The following is a 25,799-nucleotide window of genomic DNA, read 5'->3' on the forward strand; positions in this document are numbered from 1 at the left end:
GATGACGTTGCAAGGGTGTCCTTGCCACTATTTTGTGGCTTGTAGTTAACATATTGTTACATAGAAGTCTGAAGCCTGATGATTGTCTTCACTGTATGCTCCTGGTGAGGGCCATGAAAGCACAGCTGGAACATCAGATAACTCAAAACCTGTGATGCGAATATTCCTCAAAGAGAGTGGGTGGAGGAAGAGCAGAGAGCTTTCTGTTTTGAAAACATCTCAGAAAAATCTTGGAAGAAGATCATACATGCCATTTGTGTCTTCCTCTCCAAAGAGGAAGACTTTAATCCACATAAATTAAAACATTAATTGGATAAATAGGCTCCTTATTTGTATTACTCCCCTTCCTGAAGGTTCCTTATTTGCAGGCCTCATGATGACCATTCACAAACTGTGTAGATGGATATTCTTGTCTCAAGGCTTTGTCGAAGGTCATGGCAAGCAAGAATTAATTTTTCTCAACACTTTGGCAGCCTGCATTTCACTTGCCAGTTTTTGGGTCAGGTTATGTGTTGCCTGCAGCTTGGTGAGTGGTATAGTTGGAGTGCAGGGCAGGTGAGGAGAAAGTCAAACAGTTGCCCTTCACAACAAGCAAGGTCTGGTGTGTCAGGCATGGAAGTAGGAATTGGATGTGTGGCAGGAAAGAAACTGGAAAATATCCTTTATTAAAATAGCCTTGGTTTTCTTGTATTTACACTGTGTGTATACTACTCTGAAGGTAGCACCAAATCAGCTGTAGCACGACTGTGCTATGGAGCTCTCATTTTCATTACATGGATGCAGCGTCTCCTGTAGTGTCACATACAACTCAGGTTTCTCAGGGTGTTATCAGCATAAAGAGTGTTGCTGTTGCATGGTGTTAAGGTAAAAGTGTATGTTGTCCAAGGGTTACTGCACACAACTATGAGGCTCTTTTCCTTTGTATCCTGTTTTGAAATCTACTTTGGCATGTCGCAGCTGGGGCCTGTTATTCTGAGAGCTGTTGGACGCTTGTGATTCCTGTTGAAGCCCACGCACTGCAGGTTCCAGGCATTTCTGAAGCTGCAAGATGTGTTGTGTGAAGGTAGATTTTCCAGAGTGGCTACTTGAAATGAATGTCCATTACAAATTCAGTGCCAAGGCTTATCGCATCTCCTTCTTGATCTATTCAGCACATTCAGTGATTATTGTCTTCTCCACAGGCATTATTATTGAAGGCATTATATAACTTCAGTTATTATTGAAGTTATAGATTCTAGGGCAAATGGAGGTGTCAGTGAGAAAAGTATATTATTGCTGGGATTATTTTTTTTTTTGCAAAATAAAGTAATGCCATGTCTCAGTCAGGACAAATATCAAAGCAACAGTAATTTGGACATTCAGATAAAGAAACATAAAAACAATTATAGTATTAAAAAGAGTGTTGCAGAGGGTGAAAACTAGGTAAATATTAATCAAAGACTTGCCATCAGAAAGGTACAGCCAGTGTTTAAAATGTTAGCCTGAGATCCAGCTCCCTCCATACTGGACTTCTGTTTGATCTTAAGCAAATAATTTGATTGCTCTTTTCCCATCTGTAAAACGTAGATAACACTCTTTCCTCACAGATGTGTCATAAGTGTAAGTACAAAAAGATTATCAAGTTCCCAGAATATGTGATGATAAGAATCACCTTGCATAGACATTGTTGTACGTGCAGATTTGGTGGCATAATAACTCCCTACCTCACACAGTGTTTGCTTGGAGCTGTAACTACTTTTCATCAGTTTTTTGAGAGCTCAGACTTTCTTACAGAGGGCTGAGATTACAGATCTGTGGGTTTTTTGTTTTTGTACTGAAGCACAGTGAGAAAGTTATTTCCATAATAATATTTTCTCCATTAATCTAGTAACATTACACTATTTTTGTGCAATTAAATTAGGGAATTAAGATTACAAAGCTTTTTGGTTAAGAGCTATTTATATTATTCAACCTCAGACCCCCTATCAGTGCACAGAGCCATCAAATATGTAATTGAAAGAGATCAGGACTGCATGTGGCTTGGTCTGTTGTCCTCTGCTCTTCCTGACAGATGTTCATCTGTGCTGTATGTTACTTGCTGCCTCACTTGCTGTTATTAAAAGGAGTTGCTGACTTGTGCCGGCACTGAGAAGGTGACAGAAATAGTAGAGTCCTTGCTCAGCAGCAATCTCACACCAAAAGTGTGGCTGACAAATTTGTATGAGGTGAATTATACAGAATGCTTTTTCTGTGAAACTTGAGAAGAATAGTTTATAGGATATTAATAAATCAGCAGACTTGTTTAATCAGTTCCCAGCCCTTATTTCTATATAATCATTCTTTGGACTTCCTTGTGACCATCTGAAATACTGATTATTTACCTGTGTAAAGCATTTCTAATATATAGTAATTGCATACTAATTGCACACCACCCATGATATATGTTCATAAACTTCAATTTTAATAGAAAAAATATTTTTCCATTTAAACCCAACATTTTTGCACAAATTTCTTATGTTGTAAATTCTGACCAAGCTATTGTATTGGTCACAGATTTAGTTGGAGAGCTGAAATTGCTGCGATCCTGACCAGATGTCACCACTGAATGTGAAAAGCCCATAAGCATAGCTGAGCTCCTGTTTTAGTATCGCAGTATAAAATTATTGCTGATACAAATCAATCCTTTGTTAAAACAACAGTAAGGGGAGAGGGGGGAGCAATAAAGACAACAACAACAAACACAAATCAAACTACCACCACTGACAAAAAACGTTTAAATGGAGCCATACGCATTAATCGACCAACTTCGTAAGTGACGTGGCTTCACATGGATATTTTGAAAAAATGAAAAAACTTGTTTGGATGCCAGGTAGCAGCTAGAGCATGTTGGAGAGGTCTCTGTGTGGGGGTGTTTCAAATCAATGCCACTCTACGGAGTGGCATAGAAGAACATTAGGCAAAAAAGCAGCATCTTCTGAGCAGAAAAAATATCCATGCTGTTCATACTGATACACTGGTGTACTTACTGCTCACCCTAACTGCTTCAGTATTTAAGACTGCCACATTCCCCGTTGTATACTGTAGGTAATTGTTTGGTACAGTAGTGCCCTCTGCTGACTTGGCAGCATTAAATGTATGTCCAAAGAATATTTTTTCTAGTCGCATTTAATTTAAACTTTGTTTTCAAAAATCATTGACATTTAAAACGACAGAGAAAGAAATGATACAATAATATTATGTTGCTTTGTTAATGTACGTTATAAATTAACTTTAAAAAGTTAATCTGTTAATCTGTTCTCACCCAAGAATTAAGGGGAAAAAATGACATTTTCAGAACTGCTTAAGCTTCTTAAGTTCCCACTCCAATTATTCTAATGAAGAGTTAAGCCATTCTCCTGCATTTGCTTGTTTGAAAATTAATTCAGCATCTCATTAGGTTTTTCTTTGTTTGTTTTTCTCATAGAGCATCAGTACCTCTGATTTACACAAGAAAATGAAAATATGTACAATTTTAGATATAGTATGCCAACTTCTGAGTACTCCAGTACTCAGTACTGAGATATTTCTGTAGGCCAAAGCACAAGAACACCAGTGGCAACAGAGCTCCTTACCTTTTCAGAGCCCCTTTGTAGCGCTGCAATTCATCGTGTCATTTTGCTTACCAGCTTGGGGTTTGTTTGTAGATATGATCTAACCATCCTTAGAAAATTAGTCACCACTGGTTGCATCAATTTGTACTTGTAAACAAGAGACAGCAAACAACTAAGTTCTGTTACCTTTCAGTTAAGATTTCAAACCAACCATACTTCATGTAATTATTAAGCACATAAAAGTGTGCTGTCTTTAGTCTGTATTAAGAGGAATCTTTCATTATTTTGCAGAGCAACGTTTCTAAGAATAAAATTGCAGGTTTTGTGACTAGGGTAGTGACTGAAATAAGAAACCTCTAGCTTAATGTCAGCATTTTTGTCCGTTGCTTGTGTCCAGTCTGAGCAGGGGCATATTAGAGAGACTAAAACTGGAGATCTATAAACTCCAGAACCAGAGACACCATCTATTTTAGTGCAAATAAAGCTTAGGTGGTAAGGTGACATCTTTTCTTCTTATATAGATAGTAAATGCAAAGAACTGAAGAATATTACATTTCTAATCCAGAAAACCTCTTCAACAGATGCTTGACCTTGAGTACTTTATGGGTTGTGTGAAGTCACTAGAGTTGATCTCAATTTAGGCAGGTGCTTAAATCCCTCACTGAACTGGGGTCCAAGTTAATGACAAAATACAATATTCTTCTTTGTGTGCCATCAGTCACATACCCTCCACCTAACAGAAAAATCCTTCTATTTTCTGACTCTAATCTTTCTCTGTTTCTATCTAATCTATTAGTGAATTAGAGGTGAATCCACATTTATTCAATTTTAGAATATCTTCAGACTTCTAAACCACTTGTGTGATCATTTGTCTTCACATGAACTGGCCAAATTTTGCTCTTGATAAAGGTTGCTTTAAGCAGATCAGCTTTATAATAGTAAATATGTTTTTCACTTCTGTCTATCCTAGCAACTTAAGGGTAGTTGACTCTGCTCTGAGTTGGTAACCCAAATATTTAAAAACACAAGTGGTTAAAGATTAATCCACTGTCATGACGATGATGTGGCAACAGAAGCTGTGCTTCAATATTCATTTTTCGACTGGAGAACAAGGTGGCAGTAACACTCATGTAGTTGCACGGTCTCTTGCCGCATACGGGATGTGTACAGCAGACTTCGTTACTGGCTGAAAGCAGGATTTCCCACCATGACTGGATACTCAAACTGTTCTGCTAACCATACCAAAATTTGGAGTCATTATTTAGTACTTTCACTGGGCATCCCCCAGCTGACCATTAACATAGCTTCTGTGATCTTCAACTGCATAGTCATCATCACCAGAATGGCGACAAAGGATCTGCACAAGCCTATATCTATCCTCTTTTGCAATTTGGCTTTTTCTGATCTCTTCACGAGTTTTTCCGGGTTTTGGATTTCAGTGCTCTTCATCACCAACCCTGACAATACAATCTTTGGATCCAAGGGTATGCTTGCACCTTATTCCTTATATACTACATCGATTTTATCCACCATCTATAACTTGGTAAGCATTGGAATTGAACGTTATCTGGCTGTGGCTGAAAGTATCAGGACAAGGTTCAGGGTTGCTAGAAAGCATTCCATAGCTGTAGTTTTAATTAGCTGGATCCTTGCTTTCTCTTTGGGCTGCTTGCCCTTGATGGGGTGGAACTGCTTGCATATGGGAAGAAATCTCTCAGTCCTCTACAGTCCATTTTGCGTTGACTACCTCATCTTCATCACCATTCCCAATGTTGTAGTGGCTTTTATTGTTCCTCTGTTCACTTACCTCAGAATCATTATCATCCTGAGGAAAAGAAAGCTCAGAATGAAAGCATGTGGACAAGCTACCGGCACCTACAAATCCGCCGAAATCCAGGTGGCCAGAACTAGTATTTTTATATGGCTCCTGGCGTTGCTCTCCTATGCTCCTTTCTTTGCGGGAGTCATATTTGATGCAACAAACCACCAGTGCCCCCTCGATCTCTACCCAAGCGTCTACATCTTCCGAAACTGCACGGCCATGATGATAACCATGAACTGTTTGGGGAACCCTCTGATATACACCCTGAAAGCCAAAGAGCTGGGGGCTAAACTCAAGTCTCTGAGATGCCTTTCTGCCAACCGCGTGCAAGCCTGCGCCGTGGCCAGTATCTGACGGGGACCGGGACCGGCGTTCAGCACCGCTCGGGGGACAGCGCCGGCGGCCCCGGGCCGGGCCCCGCGGAGGGACCGGGAGGGGACCGGGGAGGACCGGGGGGAGCGGAGTCCGCCAGCCGCCTTTGGGAGCGGCCCTTTTGTACAGTTTTAGTGGGTTCGGGGGCAGTTAAATGGCTGGAAAGCCGTGTGATTTTCCTTCTCGTTTGCAGTCAGGACTGTAGATTTGACTGCTGGATCTGTGGTTGGCGGCATTCAGTGCTGTTTTGCTGCTGACATTTTATCTGCGGAACCTTATCTGACAGAATTTTATTCTATCTATATTTGTAGCTGCGTTACGTGATTCTGTGAGACGTTTGTGCCTACGCTTTTCATATTTCTGCTTATAACTAGAAGTGAATCCGTGGTGTTGAAACGTGAGCTGCTCCAGGAGAAAACCTCCCTGGAGTTTTTCAGTACCAGAATTGTAGCGAAGCCTCTTGTACACAGCAAAGCAAAATAAAAATGTCAAGGCCAGGCGTTTTGTGAAAGAAAGAGGTCTCACCCTCCCTCCTTCTCCAGAAAGGAAATTAGATATTGGGTCATTAACGTGTCAGACCCCAGTGGACATGAATGCTTGTGTTTGGTGACGGGGATGTTGCCCACAAGGGTCTCGGTGCTCGTTTGTCTTCTCTCTGCTCCTACACTGTCAGATGGGGAAGTCCTGGCTGAGGAGATCCTGGTGACAGCAGCCTGTCTATGTTTAATTTATGCTCAGGTGTTACTTAGTGGTGCCACAGGGCCGCGACGATGGCCTCACCCAGGCACCATCCAACCCCAACCGGCCCTCCCCGTGGAAGTTAGCCTTTTTAGGGGTTTATTTCTTTGTCTGTCATTATTTCAGCATTCCAAGCGGCTTGAGCCCAGACGGAACAACCCCAACACTCCGCTAAACAGCGGCTGCGAGCAAAAAAAAACAAGGCGTTTTGTGTAAAAAATAAATAAATAATCCCGCTGTAGGCCGAGGCGCCGCCGCTCGGCGCTGTGCTGGCCGCGCCTGGCGCTGGGCGGGGCGGCGCTGGGCAGGCCGGGCCTGCAGCGGGCCGGGGGCGCCATGCGGGCGGCTCGGAGCTGCGGGGTGTGCGGGGCGGCCGGGGCGGCTCCGTACCGGTGCCCGCGCTGCGCTGAGGCTTAGTGAGAGGGGGAGAGGGTTGGGGGGGGGGAGCCGGGTTGGGGTGAGGGGGCCGGGTTGGGGTGAGGGGGCCCGCGGCGGCGACCCCCGCGTGAGGGGCGCCGCCGGGCCCTGATGGTCAGCTGTGTGCCCGCAGCTGCTCGGTGCCGTGCTGCAGGGCGCACCGCGCCCGCTGCCGCCGTGACGGGGATGGGATCGCCGCCGGGAGCGGGGCCGCGGCGCTGTCGGAGCCGGACGGGGCGGCGGAGGGGCTGGCAGCGCCCCGAGGGGCGGGCCGGGCCGGGCAGCGCGCAGGTACGGGGCTGGGGGGCGTGTACGGGGGTGGATGAGGGGGTAAGGGGTCAGGGTACCCCCGCCCCGGTTCTCCTTGCCGCCCCTAGGCAACCCCTGGTCGGTGGCAGACATCCTGGCGGAGGACGACGAGCAGGACCGCGTGCCGCTGCAGAAGCTCAAGCTGCTGGGTGAGCCTGAGGGGTCGGGGTGTGTGGGGGCCTGCCGGGCCAGCTGGGGTGGTGTTACTGCGACATTCTGGTTGTGCAGCTCACCTTGAAGCTTCCCGTGTCACATACCAGGCCTTTTGCCACCCCTCCTTGAGAACTTACCCTCAAAGTAACAATGTTCTAAACATTTGTAACTGCTCGGGATTAGCTCTCTCTATCTGTTTTTCTTTGAAGGAGAATCTGAAGAATTGAGGGGCTTGCTCCTGAACCCACACCTCCGGCAGCTGCTGCTGACGATTGATGAAGCAGAAGAGAAGAGCTCCCTCATGAAAAAGTACATGCAGGAGCCGTTATTTGTTGAGTTTGCAGACTGCTGCTTGAGAATTGTTGAACCCCCAGAGAAGGAGAACATTCTTCCTGAGTGAGCTACCTTGGGAACATTTTGCTTTCGTTTGCTTCTCCGACAGAAGAGATCTTACTGCACCCCTCTGCTACTCTGGTGCACCATTCTGGGTATTTCCTCTGGGTTTGGTCACACTTCACTCATGGATGTCAGGACTCAAATTTTTAATTTAGAGTTGATAAACAGTGATACAGCATTGGACAGTTTTCTAGATACTAGGAAGTAAATTTGATATTATGTGGACTTGCAATCTTTTGGTACACAAATCCTGTCAACCATGGGAAGCGCTGCTTCCCAATACAATTATAATTAAATATGTCAGCATTTCTCTTAATCCACAAACTGTTCTGAAATGGTTTTTGTTACTTTTGTTACGGATGGTCAGACACCTTCACAAGATACTTAAGAGTTTTATTTAAAAGTGGCCTACACAGAAGAGCTGGATGTTTTCAAGACCCATGTACGCAACAAAAAGATGGTATGGGCACCCCTAAGGAGAACTCTGGCCCCTCAGCTATGGCTAGGTAGTGCTAGAATACATGGCACTTGTGAGATCACACATATTTTGGTCCTGTAGATAAAAAGCAACAGTCCAGCGTTGCTTTTCCCTGAGACATCTGCCTTTAGTGTTACAGCTGACTGCTGCTTCCTCAGTCACAGGTTACGGAATGTTTGCGATCAGTCTGACTAGCTGTGCCTCTCAGTGAGAATCCAGCACACATCAGAAAGGTTTGCCTTTTTGCCATCTCATTACCAGCCTCTTGCTCTGCCCCTGTAGTGCCAGATTTCTGTTCAAGTATATACTGCTTAAAGCACTTGATCTAGTTTAATTATGTTGAGTGTTCTCGTAGTGCTGTTTCCTCTAATATGTGCGTGTGTGGGAGGAGGAGTATCCCCATGCATTCTAAATTTGTAGCATATTATATGTACAATGCATTGCTATAGAAAGCTCTGAGGTAGCAGCAGATACGGACGTTGAGTAATTTGAAAGCAGCAGCCTGCAGCAGTCCTTCCCTGAATGAAAAGGTTCGGTATGTGCAGATGGCCAGAACTTAGGTTGGAAGGAGTCCTTTTCTGTCCAATAAAATCTGGTTAAATCCAGTGATAGAATAGGCAGCTGTATGGGGGCTGACATTTGCGTAATGCAGGGGAGACTTCTTACAGTGAAACTTGACAGAGCCCTAGAAGGAAAAGAGGTGGAGAGGTCAGTTGATACTTTGCAGGGTTATGAACTAGTTTGGCTATTCAAACTAATTACTGCCCTAGTACACAAGCAACTGTTGAATATGACTAAGGGTAGAGGAAGACCTGCAGGGGTGTCCTAGTACAAATTGATTTAAGATAAATGATTACTGTGACGAGTACCAATACCACAACTTGCACTGAAGTTAGCTTAAACTCTAAAGATCTGAGCATTTAGTTGGTACTGACTGCTTCCTCCTACGAGTAGTAATTGTGACCTTGCACAAGTTATATGCTTGCAAGCATAATTTTAGGCAGCTTCAAAAATTTAACGAACAGGGACAAGTTGATCTGTAAATGGAGTGCAACCTCACAGAGAAGCTGGTGTGGGCTGTGGCTACTTTTATTAAATGGTTTTTAATTCCGTTCTGCATGTGAGCAGGAGAGGAAGTACTTGAGGGTTGTTCCCTGCTTTCTGCCCTGAAAACCCTCCATCCTAATTAGTCTGCATGCAGTCATCTGCATGGCGATGTTAATACAGAATTACTGAGATAGCCAGCGTCTTTTTCCCATATTATGGGCACATTTTCTTGCTGTGTTTTCTCGTAGAAATCTAATCCCCCTAAGCAGAAAAAAATACATAGTAGATAAGAGCAGAGCCAGCATTTGAATCCCCTCCTGTCTGTTTCTGAAGCAGTGCTTTGATCCGTTTATTCCTATGACAGATTAACCAGAACTTTCAAGGTCTCATTTCAGTCCTGTGTCTAGCTTGACCTATTGATGTCAGAATCATGCTTGCATATCTAACCCGGTGGACAAAAGAAGACTGGAGCCTGATAGCAGACTTCATGTCAGTACTGTTACAGGATCCTCAACTCATGAGAGCTTAGATGTGCTGCTGACTTGAGGGTGTGAGGTATGTTACCTGTGGGAGAGCTCTAATGGAAGTAATGCCACAGCCAAGGAAACTGCTTTCTGTCTTGTAGCAGTCGTTCTCCTGAAGTACTTTCAAGCATGCCAGCAGGGACATGTCTCTCCGGAGTCCCGCTACGGTAACAGGCGCAGCAGCCAGGACGAGGCCAAGAGGCCAGAACTGAATTACTGCACGTAGAGGCCAAGTTGTTTCCAAAGAGCAAGGTGATTTGGCCGACATTGTTGTAGTGCCAGGAACTGAGAACGGTGGCTTTTCTTCACCTTCATCCAATTCTGCTGCTGCCAAAGCAGCCATTTCTGCCTGATAAAGAGACACAGAGCAGTATTCCTAAACAAGATTCTCCAACATCTTGAACAAAATTTAAAACTGCAAAGCTAAGAGCCTAAAAAATAGGCCATCGTGAAGGATAGGGCACCTTTTGGGATGCTTTCTCATTTTATAAAAATAATTAGGAATGAGTTTATTCTGCAGTCTCTAGCTGCCACCCTGCAAGCATTCATCATTTACACTTCAGCTTGAGAAGTGTTTCTGGAGAATTGTCAGTATTGGTTTTGCAGTTACTTGACAGCGGCAGATTATTTCTCCAACAGTACAAAGCCTCAGTCACTCAGTTTTAATGCCTCCCTGCACCAACGTACTTACTTTCCATTTCCTCCAGCAATGCTTAATAACATTAGCAGCCCTGCGCATCCTTTGGAAGCGATTCTTGGCTAACCAGGAACGAATAGCTGAAGATTTAATTAAAAGAAATGTGAGTACAAAGAATCTCAGCTTCTGTTGCACACAGTGTAAGAGAGAAGTCACTTTCTCCATGCTCACTTAGCATATCCATTCTTCCTCTTTAAGTACCCAGTGTGGCTGAAATGTTACTTGCTGCATTATGCCCAGCCACACCCTCGTCAAATTACCTGCTTGGATGAGGGTTGCAGACCTTCTCTCCTTCTCAAGTTTCTTCTGTTTAAATCTTCTCCAGCAACACTGAATGCAAAATGCTTTCTCGTTTAGCACCTCTGCTCGTTTAGCTTCAAGTTGCTCTAGCTGCATTGGGGATACAAGCCTGCAGTTAATAGTCAGGGACAGCTGTTCTTAACCCTTCTACAATCATTTGTTATTTTTTGGAAACCTACATACACATTTCAGTGTCCCAAGACTGCTTATATTTTTCAAGTGCCAGCATGTCATTAATGCTTATTAGATATATATAAATTAAAATGAAAAGTGTAAGTATCTGAGGGGGGAAAAAAGAGTATCATGAGGGGAAAAAGCAGATGCTCCCAAAGTCACAGTAGCAGCTGGCTTAAGACTAGCTCCACTGAATGGGAGTTCTTCTATGGCTACACTCTTTAGTATGCACGCTTTGCAGAAGTGCCTACTCTGCGTTTGTCAAAAAGAATTTGCTTAGACCCGTAAGAGTAGCCAAGTGTGTCAGCTGAAGCCAGGGAAAGCTGTAACTGAAACTGAGAACGCTAGCAACACTAGGTATGAGTACACTCCAGAACTGTTAGCCAAGAAATAACACACTCACCACAGAATTAGCCATAAATACTTTGGTTTTGCCGCAGTACACTGAAGTGTTATCTGATCTCTTCCCAGTTGGCTCAGCAGCAGTTTGTCCTGTAACAGCATTCTGAAGTATCTCAAAAATGACAGAACATGATGCTTTGTCATCATCTATCACTGCAGTCTTGCCTGCAAATGAAGCATTGAAGAGAAGGTATTGTAAAACTTTTAAATCAAGAGCAAGTAACTGTCTTTGTATTGACACTTGGCTACTTAGGGGATATGAACCTACAACAGGAGTGGGGGAGGTGATGGCTGAGATATTACAAGTTCTAGATATAAGGGAAAAAATAGCATAGATTTTGCCATAAGGTAACAACTAGAAAGGCAGCTCAGTGTGTTTAAACTAGGATGTAGTTTGGGTGCTCAGGTATTGTCTTGTTGCCTCCATTGCAGCCTATTCAGACTAGCACAGATAACGATACTTTGGGTAGATCTAGACAATGAAACGAGTATGGGGAGGACTCAGCTGTTCTCACATTATTGAAAGTATACTACCTGGAAACGTTAGAAAGTAACAGCAATGCAATTTAGAATGGATTTGAGCAGCTCAGTCCTAAGAAAATCTAATGAAATAACCAAAAACCCAAGCGATTAGTAACAAAGAGCAAAAAGCAAGGTGTTAGACTGACAGTGTTAATGTACTGCATGATGCAGAAGTAGAAAACAAATTCTACACAATTCTACAGCTTTAATAGGGTATCAGAAGCAGCTAAAGGAATCGGGGTCACATACTAAGCAGGAGTTTATTGCACCAGTAAGAGGTTATTAAAACTGTTTCTAGGACATTTTTTTTTTTGCATTACAAGACAAACATGTTATCCAGATTAACCTATTTGGAAATAGAGGTAGACTTAATTCAGACCTGTCCTTGAAAGAGATTGTGTTGCTCAAGGCAATGCTGCATGAGTATTCTGCATGCCCAATGCCGGAACTTGATGGTCTTTGTATCTTTCCATCCTGGACACTATTTGCTTTTCTGCTGTACTTATTTCTAAGGAGATGAGAGCATTTTAAGGTACTGAAAACAAATACAAACAATTCTTGCTTACAGGAAGACATCTGGTGACTATGAGGCTAGGGCTAGGCTGATAAGGGAACCAAAAGCTTATCCATGTGTTTAGGAAATTGTTTTATTTTGTTTGCAGCTTATAACCTCCTAAAGATAAAAAGAAGTAGTAACCTATCACAATGAGGCATTTCAACTAATGGGTTTCTAATTGATGGAGAAAGATATGGTGTGTAAGTAATTTTCCAGCCTGTACTTCATTACTTCATTCTATTTCTACAAGGTTAACAGATTTCCAGCCATTTTACTTAGCTGAAATAGGCTAGTACTTACTGATCTTGTTTTCTACGTCTACTGGTTACTGAGCAGACCCCAGAAAATGGGATTAATCTGGGAGAGGGAAGGGTTTGCAGTAACTTGCAATATTAAATGTAGCTACCTGGTGAGCTCCTTCTTTGAGGGGCTCATAACAAAGACATTACCTGGTAGACTGGATTATGTTTTTTAAAGTCCATCCTCGCTCTTGTTTAGAAAAAAGAATTGCATATAGAAGTTTGCAAAAGGCAGAAGAAGCAGCAGAATCCAAGTAAGCTAGAAGGTCAGTGTGTTTGGCAAGAAGACAAGGTGGAAAAAAAAAAGGAAGAAGGAATATAAGCAAAAAGGTAAGTGGTTTTCAAGTTTACTTAAGAGACAGCTCTAAATCAAATTATAGTGGGGGCAACCCCAAACACCACCATAACTAATTTTTCTACTGAAGAGGAACACAGAAAAACAGCGGTAAGATGAAAGATCTGCTGTCGTAAGAGCGTGCTATATATATGCATTAGGCAAATTAGAAACTGAAGTCAATTTAGATAAATGAGGAAAATATTTTCAGAATAATGGTCTTGCTAAGTGCTGAATATAATAATTGCATCTGATCTATATAACAGCAACTTGGTGCAGTGATAATTTTATTTTACAGCAGAGGGATTATCTAAGGAAACGTACCTTTTTTCTTGGCAATGTGATAGTTGCTTTTATCACACATGCTGTTTTTATTGTACCCATGTGATCTTCTCAGTATTTCATAGCGTTCAGTGAAACTTTCAAAAGAGATCCTGATAGACAAAAGTAGGGTTAATTCTAGGCAAGTATCATATATTTACTATCTGGTAAATAACCTATCCTTTGAACAGAAAAAAATGCAGAATGGCTTCAAAAACTCAGCTCATAGACCGCAAATAAAGTGACGCCTGGGTAGTCACCAACGTGAAAGAAACTATAAACTTGCTGAAGAAATCCAGGAGGCTGTCTGTTGCCCAGTAATATACATTTACTTTTGCTTGTAACAAAGACTGTGCAGGAATTATGCTTATTTATGATAACAGCAAGCTTCACCCCATCGATGCAGAGCTGTCAATAACATGAATAAATATACTTCTGAATAAATAATATACCACTAATTGCTATAGAAATTGATTATGCAAGACATTGCCAAGAAGTTTGGACTTACCTAATAGGGAAGCCTGCTGCGCTGATGGTGATGGCTTCAACTATTCCACATGCCTGAAGCTGGCTGAGAACCTGAGACATAAATTGAGTTGGTTTAGGTAGGCAAACACTGTCTTGTTCTTTGTGGAAGCTGCAGTGAAGGTGTGCATGGGATATGCTCAACCCAAGCCACATTCAGCTCAGCTTGTGTGTGCCTGGCATGCCTCACCCCACTAGCAGTCAGGGAACAAATGGAGAGGGAGGACAAGGTGATTACATGGCTACTGAGTTATGCATTGTATAACAGCCAGAGCAGGGACAAAGCAGTGCTGATATGGAGGAAAAGTCCTCTTACGCCTTCTCTTGTGGTATCCACATACCGTGCATTGACCAAATGCAACAGAATATGGAAACCCAGTGTTGGTATTTTAACACTAGCATGTAGTCAGCAAATTCTCGGCGTATTTAAAATAAATGCAGCACCGCCTCAGCTGTTTATTTTCCCATCAGAGAAGGTTCTCTAGTTATAGCTTTAGCATCTGCCGTTCTTTTCCCAAAGACATGCTTCTCAGCTGATCTCATCTAACTTGGCAGCCCTCCCAGACCAGACACCAGAGGAAGCAAGCAAACTTTTATTGTATGTGCTGTGAGGACATCTGTGTGACCTGGGCAGCCAACAGCCAGATCACCCTTATCTACTTTGCAGACTGCACAGATAGCACTCCAAATGACCTAGGAGCACTTTGGTAAGAGAATCTCTCACAGAACAACAAGTTGCTTCTGAACAAGCTGCTGAGCTTACTAGCGCCATTTCAGAGGCATCATCATTGATTCTGAAAGGACATTTATCTTGGAAGTTGCAAAGGAGAAAAAGCTCTTTTGAAATGTACTGTTAAAAAAAAAAAAAGTAAGTTTTGCAAATAAATCAAGATCATCTGACACCCAATGCAAAGCCTTGCACATTGTCTCTAGGGAGTCTCTCATTGACTCAGCGAGGAAACGCTTTTGAAGAATTACCTCTTCTCTTTTAAAAGTCAGTGCCTTGCAGTCAGCATTAGGCTTGATGCATCGGATATAATGCGGTTTGGTGCTATTCAAGATTTGCATGAGATTTTCAAGTGAACCCTGCAGAAAACAAATACAGGTATAATTAGGGATTCCTCCTCCATAGGTAGTTTAGCTAATCACAGCTCTTCTATAGAAACAAACTGTTTTTTGCAAGAATGGATCTACAGACTCAGTATTAGCAGAGCTGTTCTTTAAGGACGTAACAAGCAAAAATTCCACTCTATGGATGCTTTTAAAAATTGTTGATAGTAAATTCATAAAGTTTCCAAAACTGTATCAGGGACTGTAGCTAACCCGTCAAGAAGAACAAGTAGGAAGAAGCTTAACAAAAGCAGATGCCCAACTGTTCAAGGAAAAGGTAAGACTGGAGTGAGTTAAAACTGTAAACCCAGAGAATATCAGAAGCCTGACAGTACTTCAGATTTACAGCCATCTCATTTAATAACATTTACTGATCTTGGTCCAACTACATTGTTTTGTCATCTAGTTATGAAGACAGCAGTAGAAAGTAGAAACTTGAATAGAATGTACCTTGAACTTTGACACCACTGTAACAACAGCTGCTCTATTCTGGGTTCTGACATTATTTTGGTTCCTTTCTGTCACAGGAAATAATTTTTGGAGCAAAGGGTCCTTAGAATTCTGCAAAACATGGATGAGTTCTGGTGGAATGGGGTCCTGCAAACACAAACATGAGTCATTAACATTTGGCCTTATGCCAAACCATTCACTGAAAACCAGACCAAGAGTATTATCCAATTCTACACGGCCTGAATGGTTTATCTGGAGCAAGGTGAGCAAATTCAGTAAACATTGCTGAATATAGATTTTAGTGATGTTTTAATTTAAAATTTCTTTTGGTCTGCAACATTTTGTTTTGTTTTTAAACAGCTGATTCTGAAAACATCTACCTTGTTTTTTTCCACCATTGCTTCCAGCTGATAGCAGACTTTGCCAGCATAATGTGAAATAATGAAGTTAGGCTTCTTGCTAAATTTGTCTCGACTTAAACATTGATTATCAGACAAGGCTTTCTCAATCCGAGTTTGAAACAGGTCAGGGTTAGAGGATCTATTCAAACGGCATTCCTGCATAACAGACAAGACAAAATTGCAGCATTTTGTATTAGTCAAAACCAGCAGTCTTTAATAATTAAAAGTTAAAACACTTTAAGTTAAAATAATAGCCATTTTACTTTTAGAATTGCTCTTGATATGTAAGCCCTGAAATACTGTGGGGAAAAAAATGTAATTGAGGCTTCATGTTTGAATCAAAACATCCTGAATAGGACAAAGAAATGTCATGATTGTAATGAGCATGTAATTTCAAAAGGTTAAGTTCTGCGGAAATGTTGTAGCTGGCAAATTTCATACTAACTTAGCATTCATGTTTTCTTTGGTGGCTTGGGACAGAAGGCAGGCAACTGGGCCAGAAGCACTAGGACTGTAGGTGTGCACTTACCTCATTCAGCAAAGAAAAAATGCTGAGAGGATTGCCCTCGATCAGATCAAGGCAGTTCTGGTTGTCCTGGTAGTTTATGAAAGACCACTGTAGACCTTCAGCTGCATATTCTTCCTGAAGTAAGAGAGAAACTGGATGTTCTGCAGCAGAGGGCACTAGAGCTCAAATAACTATATGATTTTTTTTTTTCACAGTTTGATGCAGTTACTGTTTAACAAGTTAACCACAGACTCAGCCTACTTATTCAAAGACCAGTTCATGTGGAAATCTTAAGAAAAAAAAATGCTGAGGATATTTTACCCCAAGTAGCTTTTGAATATGTAACAGCAGCTCCTATAGGAAGAGTTTGTTTTATTGGGGAAATTTACAGATTTATCAGTGAGACCTGCAAAGCTGCTTCACAAAGTAAACAGAGGCCAAGACACGAGACAAACAGACACTAACAAATAGACACTAAGCCTCTCCTGACTGTACTGGTTTTTCCCTTGAAGTGCAAGGAACACACAGAATTCCTTAGACTGGGATATAGCCCTAAACCTACCATTGTGTGCCAGACTTTACTAACTTGGCTCCATTTAAACAAAGCCTGATCCAAAAGGAAATGGAGATAGGCATTAGTTGAAACAATTTGTACAATATTTACGCCGAATTACGGAACAAACTGTCAGGAGTGCTTAACAAGCAGAAGCCCTGGGCAGTTATTTTAAAAGTCTCCTGCCAAGAGCTTGCTCAGCATAGCCACTAATGGCATTCAAATGGTTTGGGACACAGCCAGATCAAGAGAGGTAAGAGGGCAGGCAGGAATTGGCAGGAGTGCTACAAATAGAGGTCGTGAATTAGTTTCAAGGAAAGTAACCGTGTGCTTGAACCTGGTTTCCATCTTCACTGACCATTAACCCCTGGAACACTGATGAAGGTCAGTGGACAAATAAAAGAAAAAGGCATATGAAAGCACAAATTATGGGCAAAGAGGTGTATTGTCCTGAATAAATTGATATAACTATGCTGTGAGACAGAAGGTGCCATCATGTTGGTGCCATTAAGAAAACAATTTCCCAGATTCCAGTTAATGGCAAAGATCATTGGGGTAATGCATGTGTAATGTGGAGGAATTCAACCAGGACAGGAGTACATCTATTAGAGAAGCACTCCCGGTCTGGCAGGGGCTTTGTAGCTCTCAGAGCACTCGGATGAGAACTTAGAATTAGTGCTTGCCCAGTTAGGTAAGTGACTGTAATGTATTTAGCATGGAGCAGATACCTTCTCTGTTGTGAAACACAAGTCTTGTACTTCCTTATTGAATAAAAAAGCTGATGTGCAATGTTTTTGTCCTTAAAGGCACTGGCATGACAACTGGGTTTACGAAGCTGTTCTCCCATGGCAGAAGGCCTCCACAAGGTACCACATACTAGTGATGTTCATATTACAAGATTCTGTTGGGTTTTCTGTGCTGGCACTAAGTCCAGGTCTAGAAACTTTATACTTAGTGAATGGTTATGATGCTGTTTGACATATGATCTTAGTGGAATATTACCTGTTGTGCTTTCAGATAGTGTGCTACAAAGTGCTGCTGCAGTTTCTCATTGGCATAGTTAATACAAAGCTGTTCCAAGTTGTTTTCAGGAAAGGCTTCAAAACCGTAAACATCCAACAAACCTAGGAAGAATATGGTAAGCTAGTGCATTTAGGTCTCGGAGTAGGTTGAAGGATTTATGGTTACTCAGTTAAACCAGGGATGAACAACCGTACCTATGAAGCTGGTCCATGCTGACGTATCTGCATAAATGCTTTCATTTATGACCAAAACAAGCCATTCAAACAATCTGCAGACAATGACAACTGGATTAGTTGGAAAAGAGCTTGCTTACTGACCAGTTTACTGGTCAGCTTACTGACCCAACAAAAAGTTATGACACGGTGCCTGGCTGACATTAAACAGCAGTTCTCTGAAAATCTATTAGATACTGCAGCTATGTCAGTATCTGTGACTGAACCAAGGGTGTGTCAGGAGGGAAAGGCAGGGCTATACTATTATTGTGTCCAAGCAGAAAGCCAGAGAAACTAAGTCTCCCTGCCCCCCCTGTTCCCACACAAAAATTAAATGGATTGGCACAGCAGCATGGCCTTACTTAGCGTAGATCACTTTGGCGAGGCAGTCTCTCCTAGTCTCACATTCTGCTCTAGAGCATGGCTTCTTAAAGACTTGCTGTTGCTTTCCAGCAGTTATTGTTCGAATTCGTAACGATTCCAGTAGCTCCTCAACTGGTATCTTCAACAAGTCTCCAGTGATCTTCACAAAATCTTATTCAAGCAAAAAAAATGTTGGAAGATTATCCGGAGTGTCAAATGAATGCAGCCCCTTTAAAGTTATGGAAGGTCTAGAGATGATGCCACAAAATGGCATTTCTATGAACTCACTAACTTAAACGTGGGATTTTGGATCTTTTTACCCAAATCCGGGAGAAAGTACTCTTTACAGTATGGCGTGCTTGTTGCCTCACCTTTGATTTTGTCATCTAGTTCACAAGGCTGAGATTCATCCAGTGGATTAGAAAATTGGATATTCCCAAGATGGAGAAGGCCTGACAATACCTGCAATATAATCAAGCACTGAGTTTTCTAAAACAGAGCTCTTCCTCCAAGGCAGCATCCTCTTAGCCTTGCCCTTGCCACATGAACAGCGCAAGTCAAAACATTTCTACAAACAAAAAAAGCAAGTAGATTCCAAGCTTCTACAGTAATTCCTAGTGCTGCACTACTGAAGGAAATTTAAAGCTCACAGATGCAGGCTTTTACGTAAAAACTAATATTTGGTTATGCAACATCATGTGTAGCTGCAGGCTCACCAGGCGATATTGCTGCATCTAATACTAAACAACCCATGCTCTGGACACTGGTACAGATTCACTTCTGTAGAAATCCTACGCTAAAAAGACATTCTAAACATCATCATCAGCCTTGTGGTGACCATGCATTGTACCTGACCTTGAAAATATTGTTCTGCGTGGAGTGGTCAATGCCCAAGTGAAACATTGCATCCCTGGTCACCTCGAAGCAGTCCTCTGAAAAGCCAAACAGGTGTTATTCAATGAAAGCCATGCACGCAGGCATGCAGAACACTCTCCACCACGTCCAGTTTAGCTGGAATTGTCAGAGGAGATCAAGAACGCCAGATGCTCTTTAGGTAAATCCCAAAGGACGAGCTGGAGAACCAAGTCACTGGCTTAACCCCAACTCTGTAGGGCTTGGAAGTTAGGCAGCAGGTTGCTGAAGCACATCCAAAGCTGAGACAGTTTCTAAACATAACCACAGAGTGATGCAAATTTGCGGGGCCAGAAACCACTATTTCAAGTCAGGTGAAAACTATTAACAGTGCAAACTAAAACTTAAAATCAAATCACACTAATGCTGGTGACTTTGCAAAATGTCTGTTGAGACCAGACCAGGAACCTGTTGGCTGATCAACCTGGGTCATGGGATTTAATGGGACAGACACATTTTTGCCGGCCTTCCTTCAAAGTTACAGCTGTTATTAACGGCCAGTCTGTGAAATTGATCTTTACCATCTAAATTTCTTTCAGAATTTGGCAGCCAGCGGTAGTCAGCCCCTTCTGGAAGGTTCCATTCCAGCCTCTCCTCTGCAGTGGCACCTTTTGTGATCTGGAGACGGAAAACAAGGTAATGACTGGATTCTGCCTTTGGTATTTACATCTCACAGACAAGGAAGAATAAGGGACTGGGGGTATGATTTAATTTGGAAGCATGGCAGACAGGTGAACTGTTTGGAAGCTGCAACTGTGCTAAATCTGGTGATTTCATACCCACTGTTTGTCAGAAATATCTAGCAAAATTAATTGAACACACCTGATAAAAAATATGAAAGTTTCTCTCATTGGGGGCCTGATAGGCAACTCTTGTCTTCTCCAAAAGGAAAGTCTGAATGGAGGCACTACTCAGATGGTGGAATCTAGAGGGGAAGGGGAAAAAAAAGAAGCAAAGATTTTAACAAAGTTCCCTCACTATTTGATAGGTGTTCTGTTGTCACAATACAGACTGACTAGGAATGCCCTGCAGTCCACCTTCAGTTTTGTGCAAATTTATTTTAATAGTTTATTCAGAGTTCTTAAATGCATCTCTGTTTTTCCATTTCTCTCTGTTAGATATCAGGATGAGTGCTGGCAGAAAAAAATAAGAAATAATGTAAACTGCCAGCAGATCAAAATATTTTCTAAAGACATTGAATATTTTCTGGCAGACTTTAGAAATAGGTTTGTAAAAATTTAAAGAAAGAAGACAGTAGATAAGCTTTTTAAACAGTAATTATTACCTGTCTAACTGAAGCTGGATATATTTTCCAAAACGGCTACTGTTATTATTCCTCAGGGTACATGCATTTCCTGTGAAATTACCAGTGACACATACAGCATAATCAGAGTGGTTTTACTCTTCCATGCATACATACAGACATTAAGGGCGATTTGTATACAGTTCCAGTATTTGAAGAGTTTGTCTTTTAAGGAGAGGAACAAGAGGTAGCTTAGACTTGTATATTAACAAAGAAAATTCCCACCGTGGCCACTACTTGTCTTTGCTGTTAAAAAAGCTACTTTTACCAAATGCTTCCATGACGGGGTTGGAATCCAACACTCTCTTCTCTATCCTTTCCACAGTTTCATTGTCTTTTGGGGAGGTAACTGAAGCAGCAACAGAAGCATAAAATTTCATAAGGCAGCGAGATGTCCAGGTCTGCAAGAGACAGACTTGACAGTAGGCCTTTGTTTTTACTGTTATTAGTTATGTCAGTTAGCAAAACAGTGCTAGCTTCCGAAAACACAGTAAGCAGCTGGTGGTGATGCTGGAGAGTAACTATGTCAGGTTTATAGCTCTAGTTCAGCAGAAACTTTCTGTGCATATCCTTATGTGCAACAGACACATTTAAATCCTACTGAAGTGCTTTGCTGAACAGCAGTTTTACCGAGATGCAACCATCTGGAAGCTCAGCTAGAATTAATAGCTAGTACCTTAACACGAATTGAATGTAAATGGCTTTTGAATCATTAACATTCAGCAAATCGTTTTGTTCTCAGGCTTAAAAATATCCTCAGTTATTTTGCAGAATAGGAATGGATCATTACAGAAGGGCCTAGGATAGGATCTGAAGTCTCCTACCTCTTTTAAGTCTTTATACAGGGTTTGCTGAGATAATAGCTCCCTAACAGACCAAGCTGAGACTTCAGCTCAGGTGCAATTCCTATCAAATGATTCAAATATAGCCCTTCCAGAAGTGACAGATGTTACTTAGAGAGTAGTTACATTGAATCTATTTGATTGCAGCAATCACTTAATGCTTTATGCATATTTCAAGAGAATCTTGCTAGAGCAGACTGGCTACATGAAATTTTTTTCCTTCTTTTTTGCTTGCTCGCTGAAATACTTTGCACTACAAATCACCACCAAATTTCAAAGCATAAAAACAATGTCAGGACAATAGCAAAAAAAATCTCCTTACCTTCCCAGCACCACTTTCTCCACTAACAATTATAGACTGGTTTATGGGGTCTATCTGGCTTTGAACATTTCTGTAGGTTTGTTCAGCCACTGCAAAGATGTGAGGTTTCAAATCCTGGCAGTAAAACAAAATATTCATGTTTAAGAGAACAGTAATTACACAGTTCTACAGCAATGGGCAGCAAAGGGCTTCACACATTTATCTGAAAATAGTACTGCTCCTTTAGTAGAACTCGTATTTCAGTAGAAATGGGTTTTATCCCTTAGAATTATTTTGCTCATGTAGAGATTTTGAAGAACTTGAAATCTGGGTTCTGCAGGAGGACAATTATTTCAAACATAAGGATTACCTGGGGGCGAACTGCAGCATGGTACTCTCTCATAAGCTCAGGTGAATAGAGGCAGGAGATAGGCTGAAATGGGTTTAAAGCCACCAGGCTGCAGCCAGCATTTGTATAAAACAAGTTTACAGTATATCTTGCTTGAAGACATTTCAGAACTGAAAGATACACCTTCTATTAGTGTCTTTTGAAAAGTATATTCAACTCTTCCTGTTCCTATTTGTAACAAAAATCTTCAGAAATGTTATCTATTGTTTAACAGAATGAGAAGGTAATCAAGAAAGATCTATAGATCTAATATGCATAAAAATGCCCTTAAAAGTTGCCCTTGTTTTTAAAAAGCTTAAGGGATGTTAACTTTTCAATTAATTAAATCCTATGCTTTTACAAGGTTTTCCACAGTAAGTCCCAGAAAGCAAAGCTGTTCATTTGCAGAACAGATAGAGGCGATAATTCCCCATCTACACTAGGAACAGGTCTTAGCTTGTCTCAAAAGGGCTTTAAAAAGTCAAGTTTACTTTTCAAAACTAATTTCATGGGCATATTTTGAATCTAAGTCAGAGCCTTGTTTTCTGATATGTTCAAATAAACCACAACTGCAATCACAAGGTCATCCAAGAGTCCTTCAACAGCATGAAGCCTCAACCACAACCCCATGCTACCTGAAGCAACAACACAAATATGAGTTCTGCAGGCAGAACTTGCTGAGAGATCAGTATGGTCTAACTTCAATAACAGTACTGAAAAAGAAAAATTCAACCAAGACAAACGTGACTAAGTTAATTTTAATAGGCTTTGAATAAATAACTACTATGTTCATGATAATATGAATGTGGCGAGAACACTAATGATATGTATTGGCAGACACCAGGGAAAGTGACTCCTCAGGAGATGCCTCTTCTGGCTGGCTGCTTACCTGTTGTCATTGTCACTGGATTAACTTTTGTTAGGTCATCAAAAAGATGCAGCTTCTCTTCATCACTGAGAAAAGCTCTAACCTCTTCTTCAAATGATTCACTGAAGTCATTCTGGATGACGGAATCTTCTTTTTGGCCATTTACCTAGAGAGGATGTTAGGTCAGCACCAGTCCAAGGCAGAATATAGCTGGACTTTCACCTCATCCCCTGCAGGTTATAGCTCTTCTACTGCTTCCATATAACAGAAGTTCAGGCTCAGCAGGAATCATAACTCAGTATATTTGAGCTCCTGTTCCTCCCAGTTTGAAAGTAATATCCTCCCCCTGCCTCAATGCTTCCCATGGTGTACTCTGTTTTTAGAAAGTGTTATCTGGCATATGAGAGCTGGCAGGCTGACAACACTGCTTGTAGGTTGAATTCACTGCTGGCAATTCCGGCTGTAAGCAAAGGCACTCGGAAAGAACGTGCCCTTAAACTAACGCTATCGCACGCTAGCAAATGTCCGGGTCATTCAGCAAAGATACACTTGTACAGTGGTCTTAAATGGTGTAATTCTAAGCCCATGAATGTCATGCATTCAATGCAAACACTGCCTTGGGCAGAGGGAAGCAGGAAGGACTAGCTGCAGAGGCTAAGGCAGAGCTGAAAGCTACTGTGGTCCAACACAGCAGCAGTTTTCCTAGGAGAGACCTTCATTTTTACAAGAGAGGTTGAGAGCACCAAGACTGAAGTTGCAGAGTGCATGCACTGCAGCCAGGGGAAAGAAACAGTAGCATTTTAAGAGGTGAAGACTATTAGGTGAAGATTTGACCCCTTTGAATCACTTAAAAGTATTTAAATCTTAGCCTCTGGGCTCTCATGCCCTTGACAGTATTATTTGGAAGGACACATTTGTTGCATAAACGTAATGGAAAACTTAGACAGAAGAGATTTCAGGTCCTGCTTGTTATTTTTGGGCTAGAAGGGAAAAGACACCAGTCCTGATTTTTACATTCTGGATATTCCTTTACTGTTCCCTTTCTCCTTGACAGAAACTCCTTCAAAGTAACCCTACTCATTTGTATTTAATAGCATAAATATGCAATTCTTTACAAGTTAACCAAGTTAATGAACAGTATCACATTGTTTATGCACAAAAAGTGCTTAATTCAGTTAGCAGCATTCTCACTACATGAGCTAAGCTCATTAACAAAGAGGAAAATATAGCACGAAACCCCATTAACACATTTCTGGAAAAAAAAAAAAAAAAGAAACAGCAAGAATAGCGTACTCAGGAGCATTATTATCTTTTGCAGACAGCATAAGATATTAATTTCCAGTAACAGAAAATTTTACATATCAAGGGAAAAAAATGCTTAGCAACGCAGTTAAGCTTTGCCATCAAAGTGATTTCTGTTCTAATGCTCTGAATGAGCATTAGAAGCTTGCTGCTTTCACGAAGAACAGACGCAGCTATGAAATACCCCCTGGACAAGATGGGTTTCTGCCAATTGCCCATTCTTCCTCTGCCTTCTCACGTGCTCACTGTATTATTCTGGCACCAAACAAGTTCTTAAGAAGCCTATTGTGCTGCTGATATTGCAAGACCTGAGAAGGAGCTTCTTTCTGCTCACCTCCACCCTTTTGCTCAACATCTCTTCGTTTGAGAAGAAATGTTGATTTCTTAGCCAGAAGAAAAACAGTATTTGAAAATATGGCTTGTGACAGCTCCACTGCACAGCTCACCCGTTCGTTCATTCTGCTGAAGAGCTACCCTTAAGGATATGTACTTGCTACACGTATTAACGCTTGCCCCATTAATGCCAGTGGCATAACAAACATCACTTCTGGGTGTCCGTAACACGGCTCAAAACCACACGGTGAATATGTCCAGCCGAGCTCCTGAAGTAGGGCTGAATATACGTTAGCAGTTGCCTCATCTTAACAGCCCGGAAACAAGGCAACAGTTCTATCCCTGCAGTAATAATTGAATTAGCAAACCCAAATCCTGCTTTCCTTTTTACCTGCTTGGGCATCTCGGCGCTTCCCCGGCGCGGCGCTGCGGGTCAGTCCGTCCCGCCCTAGGGAACGCGGGAGCGCTGAGACGTCGGGGCCTTCGCTCTGGGGTCCCTCACCCAAACCAGACCGAGGAGCCCTTAAATAAAGCAGAGGCGTTAGCACAGAGCAGCTGCAGTCGTGTTTGACTGCGGGAATTTACTGATTTCCCTGGCTGCTCGGCGCGGTTCGCGGCTCGCTCTGACGGGGGAGGCGCAGGGCGCTGGCGGCGGCTCTGGGCGGGCAGAGCGGGCCCTTCCCGGGGAGAGGGCCGCTCACCGGGACCGAGGGCAGCCGGGGCGGCGGGAGGAAGGGCAGCAGGAGGAGGAGGAGGACGAGGAGGAGGAGCCGGAGCCGCGGCGGGGCTACCTCGTGGCGAATCGGGCGCTGCGGATCGGCAGCTGCCGCCCAACGCTGAAAGTGCGGGCGCGGAGCGCGGCCCGAGTTTACCTCAGCGGGAGGAAGGGGCTCGGGGCACTGAGGTGGGGTCTGGGACGGGCACCCCTCCTTCCCTTCCCTTCCCTTCCCTTCCCTTCCCTTCCCTTCCCTTCCC

General features: G+C 42.3%; 3 protein-coding genes across 7 annotated transcripts in view; 2 read left to right on the forward strand and 1 right to left on the reverse strand.

Annotated features, from left to right (window-relative positions):
* The first annotated feature begins 5,850 nt into the window (after positions 1–5,850).
* PIGW (phosphatidylinositol glycan anchor biosynthesis class W) overlaps positions 5,851–25,799 on the forward strand; it is a 22,232-nt gene continuing 2,283 nt past the window's right edge. The window contains exons 1-2 of one of the 2 annotated variants that reach the window (XM_035343060.1): positions 5,851–5,854; positions 16,497–16,499. The gene's annotated coding sequence lies outside the window, so the exon portion shown is untranslated. Of the gene's footprint in view, positions 5,855–16,496; positions 16,500–25,609; positions 25,729–25,799 lie in introns of those variants that run through there. The other variant, XM_035343059.1, reaches the window with a different exon arrangement.
* Positions 6,794–8,096, forward strand: ZNHIT3 (zinc finger HIT-type containing 3). The gene is made up of 4 exons (XM_035343062.1): positions 6,794–6,917; positions 7,052–7,209; positions 7,296–7,376; positions 7,590–8,096. The coding sequence occupies exons 1-4, from the start codon at positions 6,838–6,840 to the stop codon at positions 7,778–7,780; spliced, it is 510 nt and encodes a 169-aa protein (XP_035198953.1). The 5' UTR covers positions 6,794–6,837; the 3' UTR covers positions 7,781–8,096.
* MYO19 (myosin XIX) lies at positions 7,814–25,635 on the reverse strand. 4 transcript variants are annotated; one of them, XM_035343054.1, is made up of 25 exons: positions 25,526–25,635; positions 25,216–25,346; positions 23,211–23,355; positions 22,304–22,452; positions 21,955–22,068; positions 21,059–21,191; positions 20,773–20,842; positions 20,310–20,412; positions 20,009–20,105; positions 19,431–19,507; positions 18,947–19,037; positions 18,575–18,746; positions 18,195–18,268; positions 17,980–18,101; positions 16,446–16,559; positions 15,896–16,072; positions 15,516–15,662; positions 14,934–15,041; positions 13,939–14,009; positions 13,434–13,543; positions 11,400–11,563; positions 10,783–10,912; positions 10,517–10,602; positions 9,866–10,174; positions 7,814–8,939 (listed from the first exon to the last, which is right to left on the reverse strand). In XM_035343054.1, the coding sequence occupies exons 2-25, from the start codon at positions 25,225–25,227 to the stop codon at positions 8,811–8,813; spliced, it is 2,904 nt and encodes a 967-aa protein (XP_035198945.1). In that variant the 5' UTR covers positions 25,228–25,346; positions 25,526–25,635; the 3' UTR covers positions 7,814–8,810. The 4 variants fall into 4 exon arrangements, with proteins under 4 accessions (XP_035198945.1, XP_035198946.1, XP_035198948.1 ...); XM_035343055.1 differs by lacking the exons at positions 7,814–8,939; positions 9,866–10,174; positions 10,517–10,602; positions 10,783–10,912 and adding exons at positions 12,300–12,428; positions 12,926–13,034 and having other exon boundaries at positions 11,406–11,563; XM_035343057.1 differs by lacking the exons at positions 7,814–8,939; positions 9,866–10,174; positions 10,517–10,602; positions 10,783–10,912 and adding an exon at positions 12,926–13,034 and having other exon boundaries at positions 11,406–11,563.

This window comes from Oxyura jamaicensis, chromosome 19, assembly GCF_011077185.1.
Source record: "Oxyura jamaicensis isolate SHBP4307 breed ruddy duck chromosome 19, BPBGC_Ojam_1.0, whole genome shotgun sequence".
NCBI lineage: Eukaryota > Metazoa > Chordata > Aves > Anseriformes > Anatidae > Oxyura > Oxyura jamaicensis.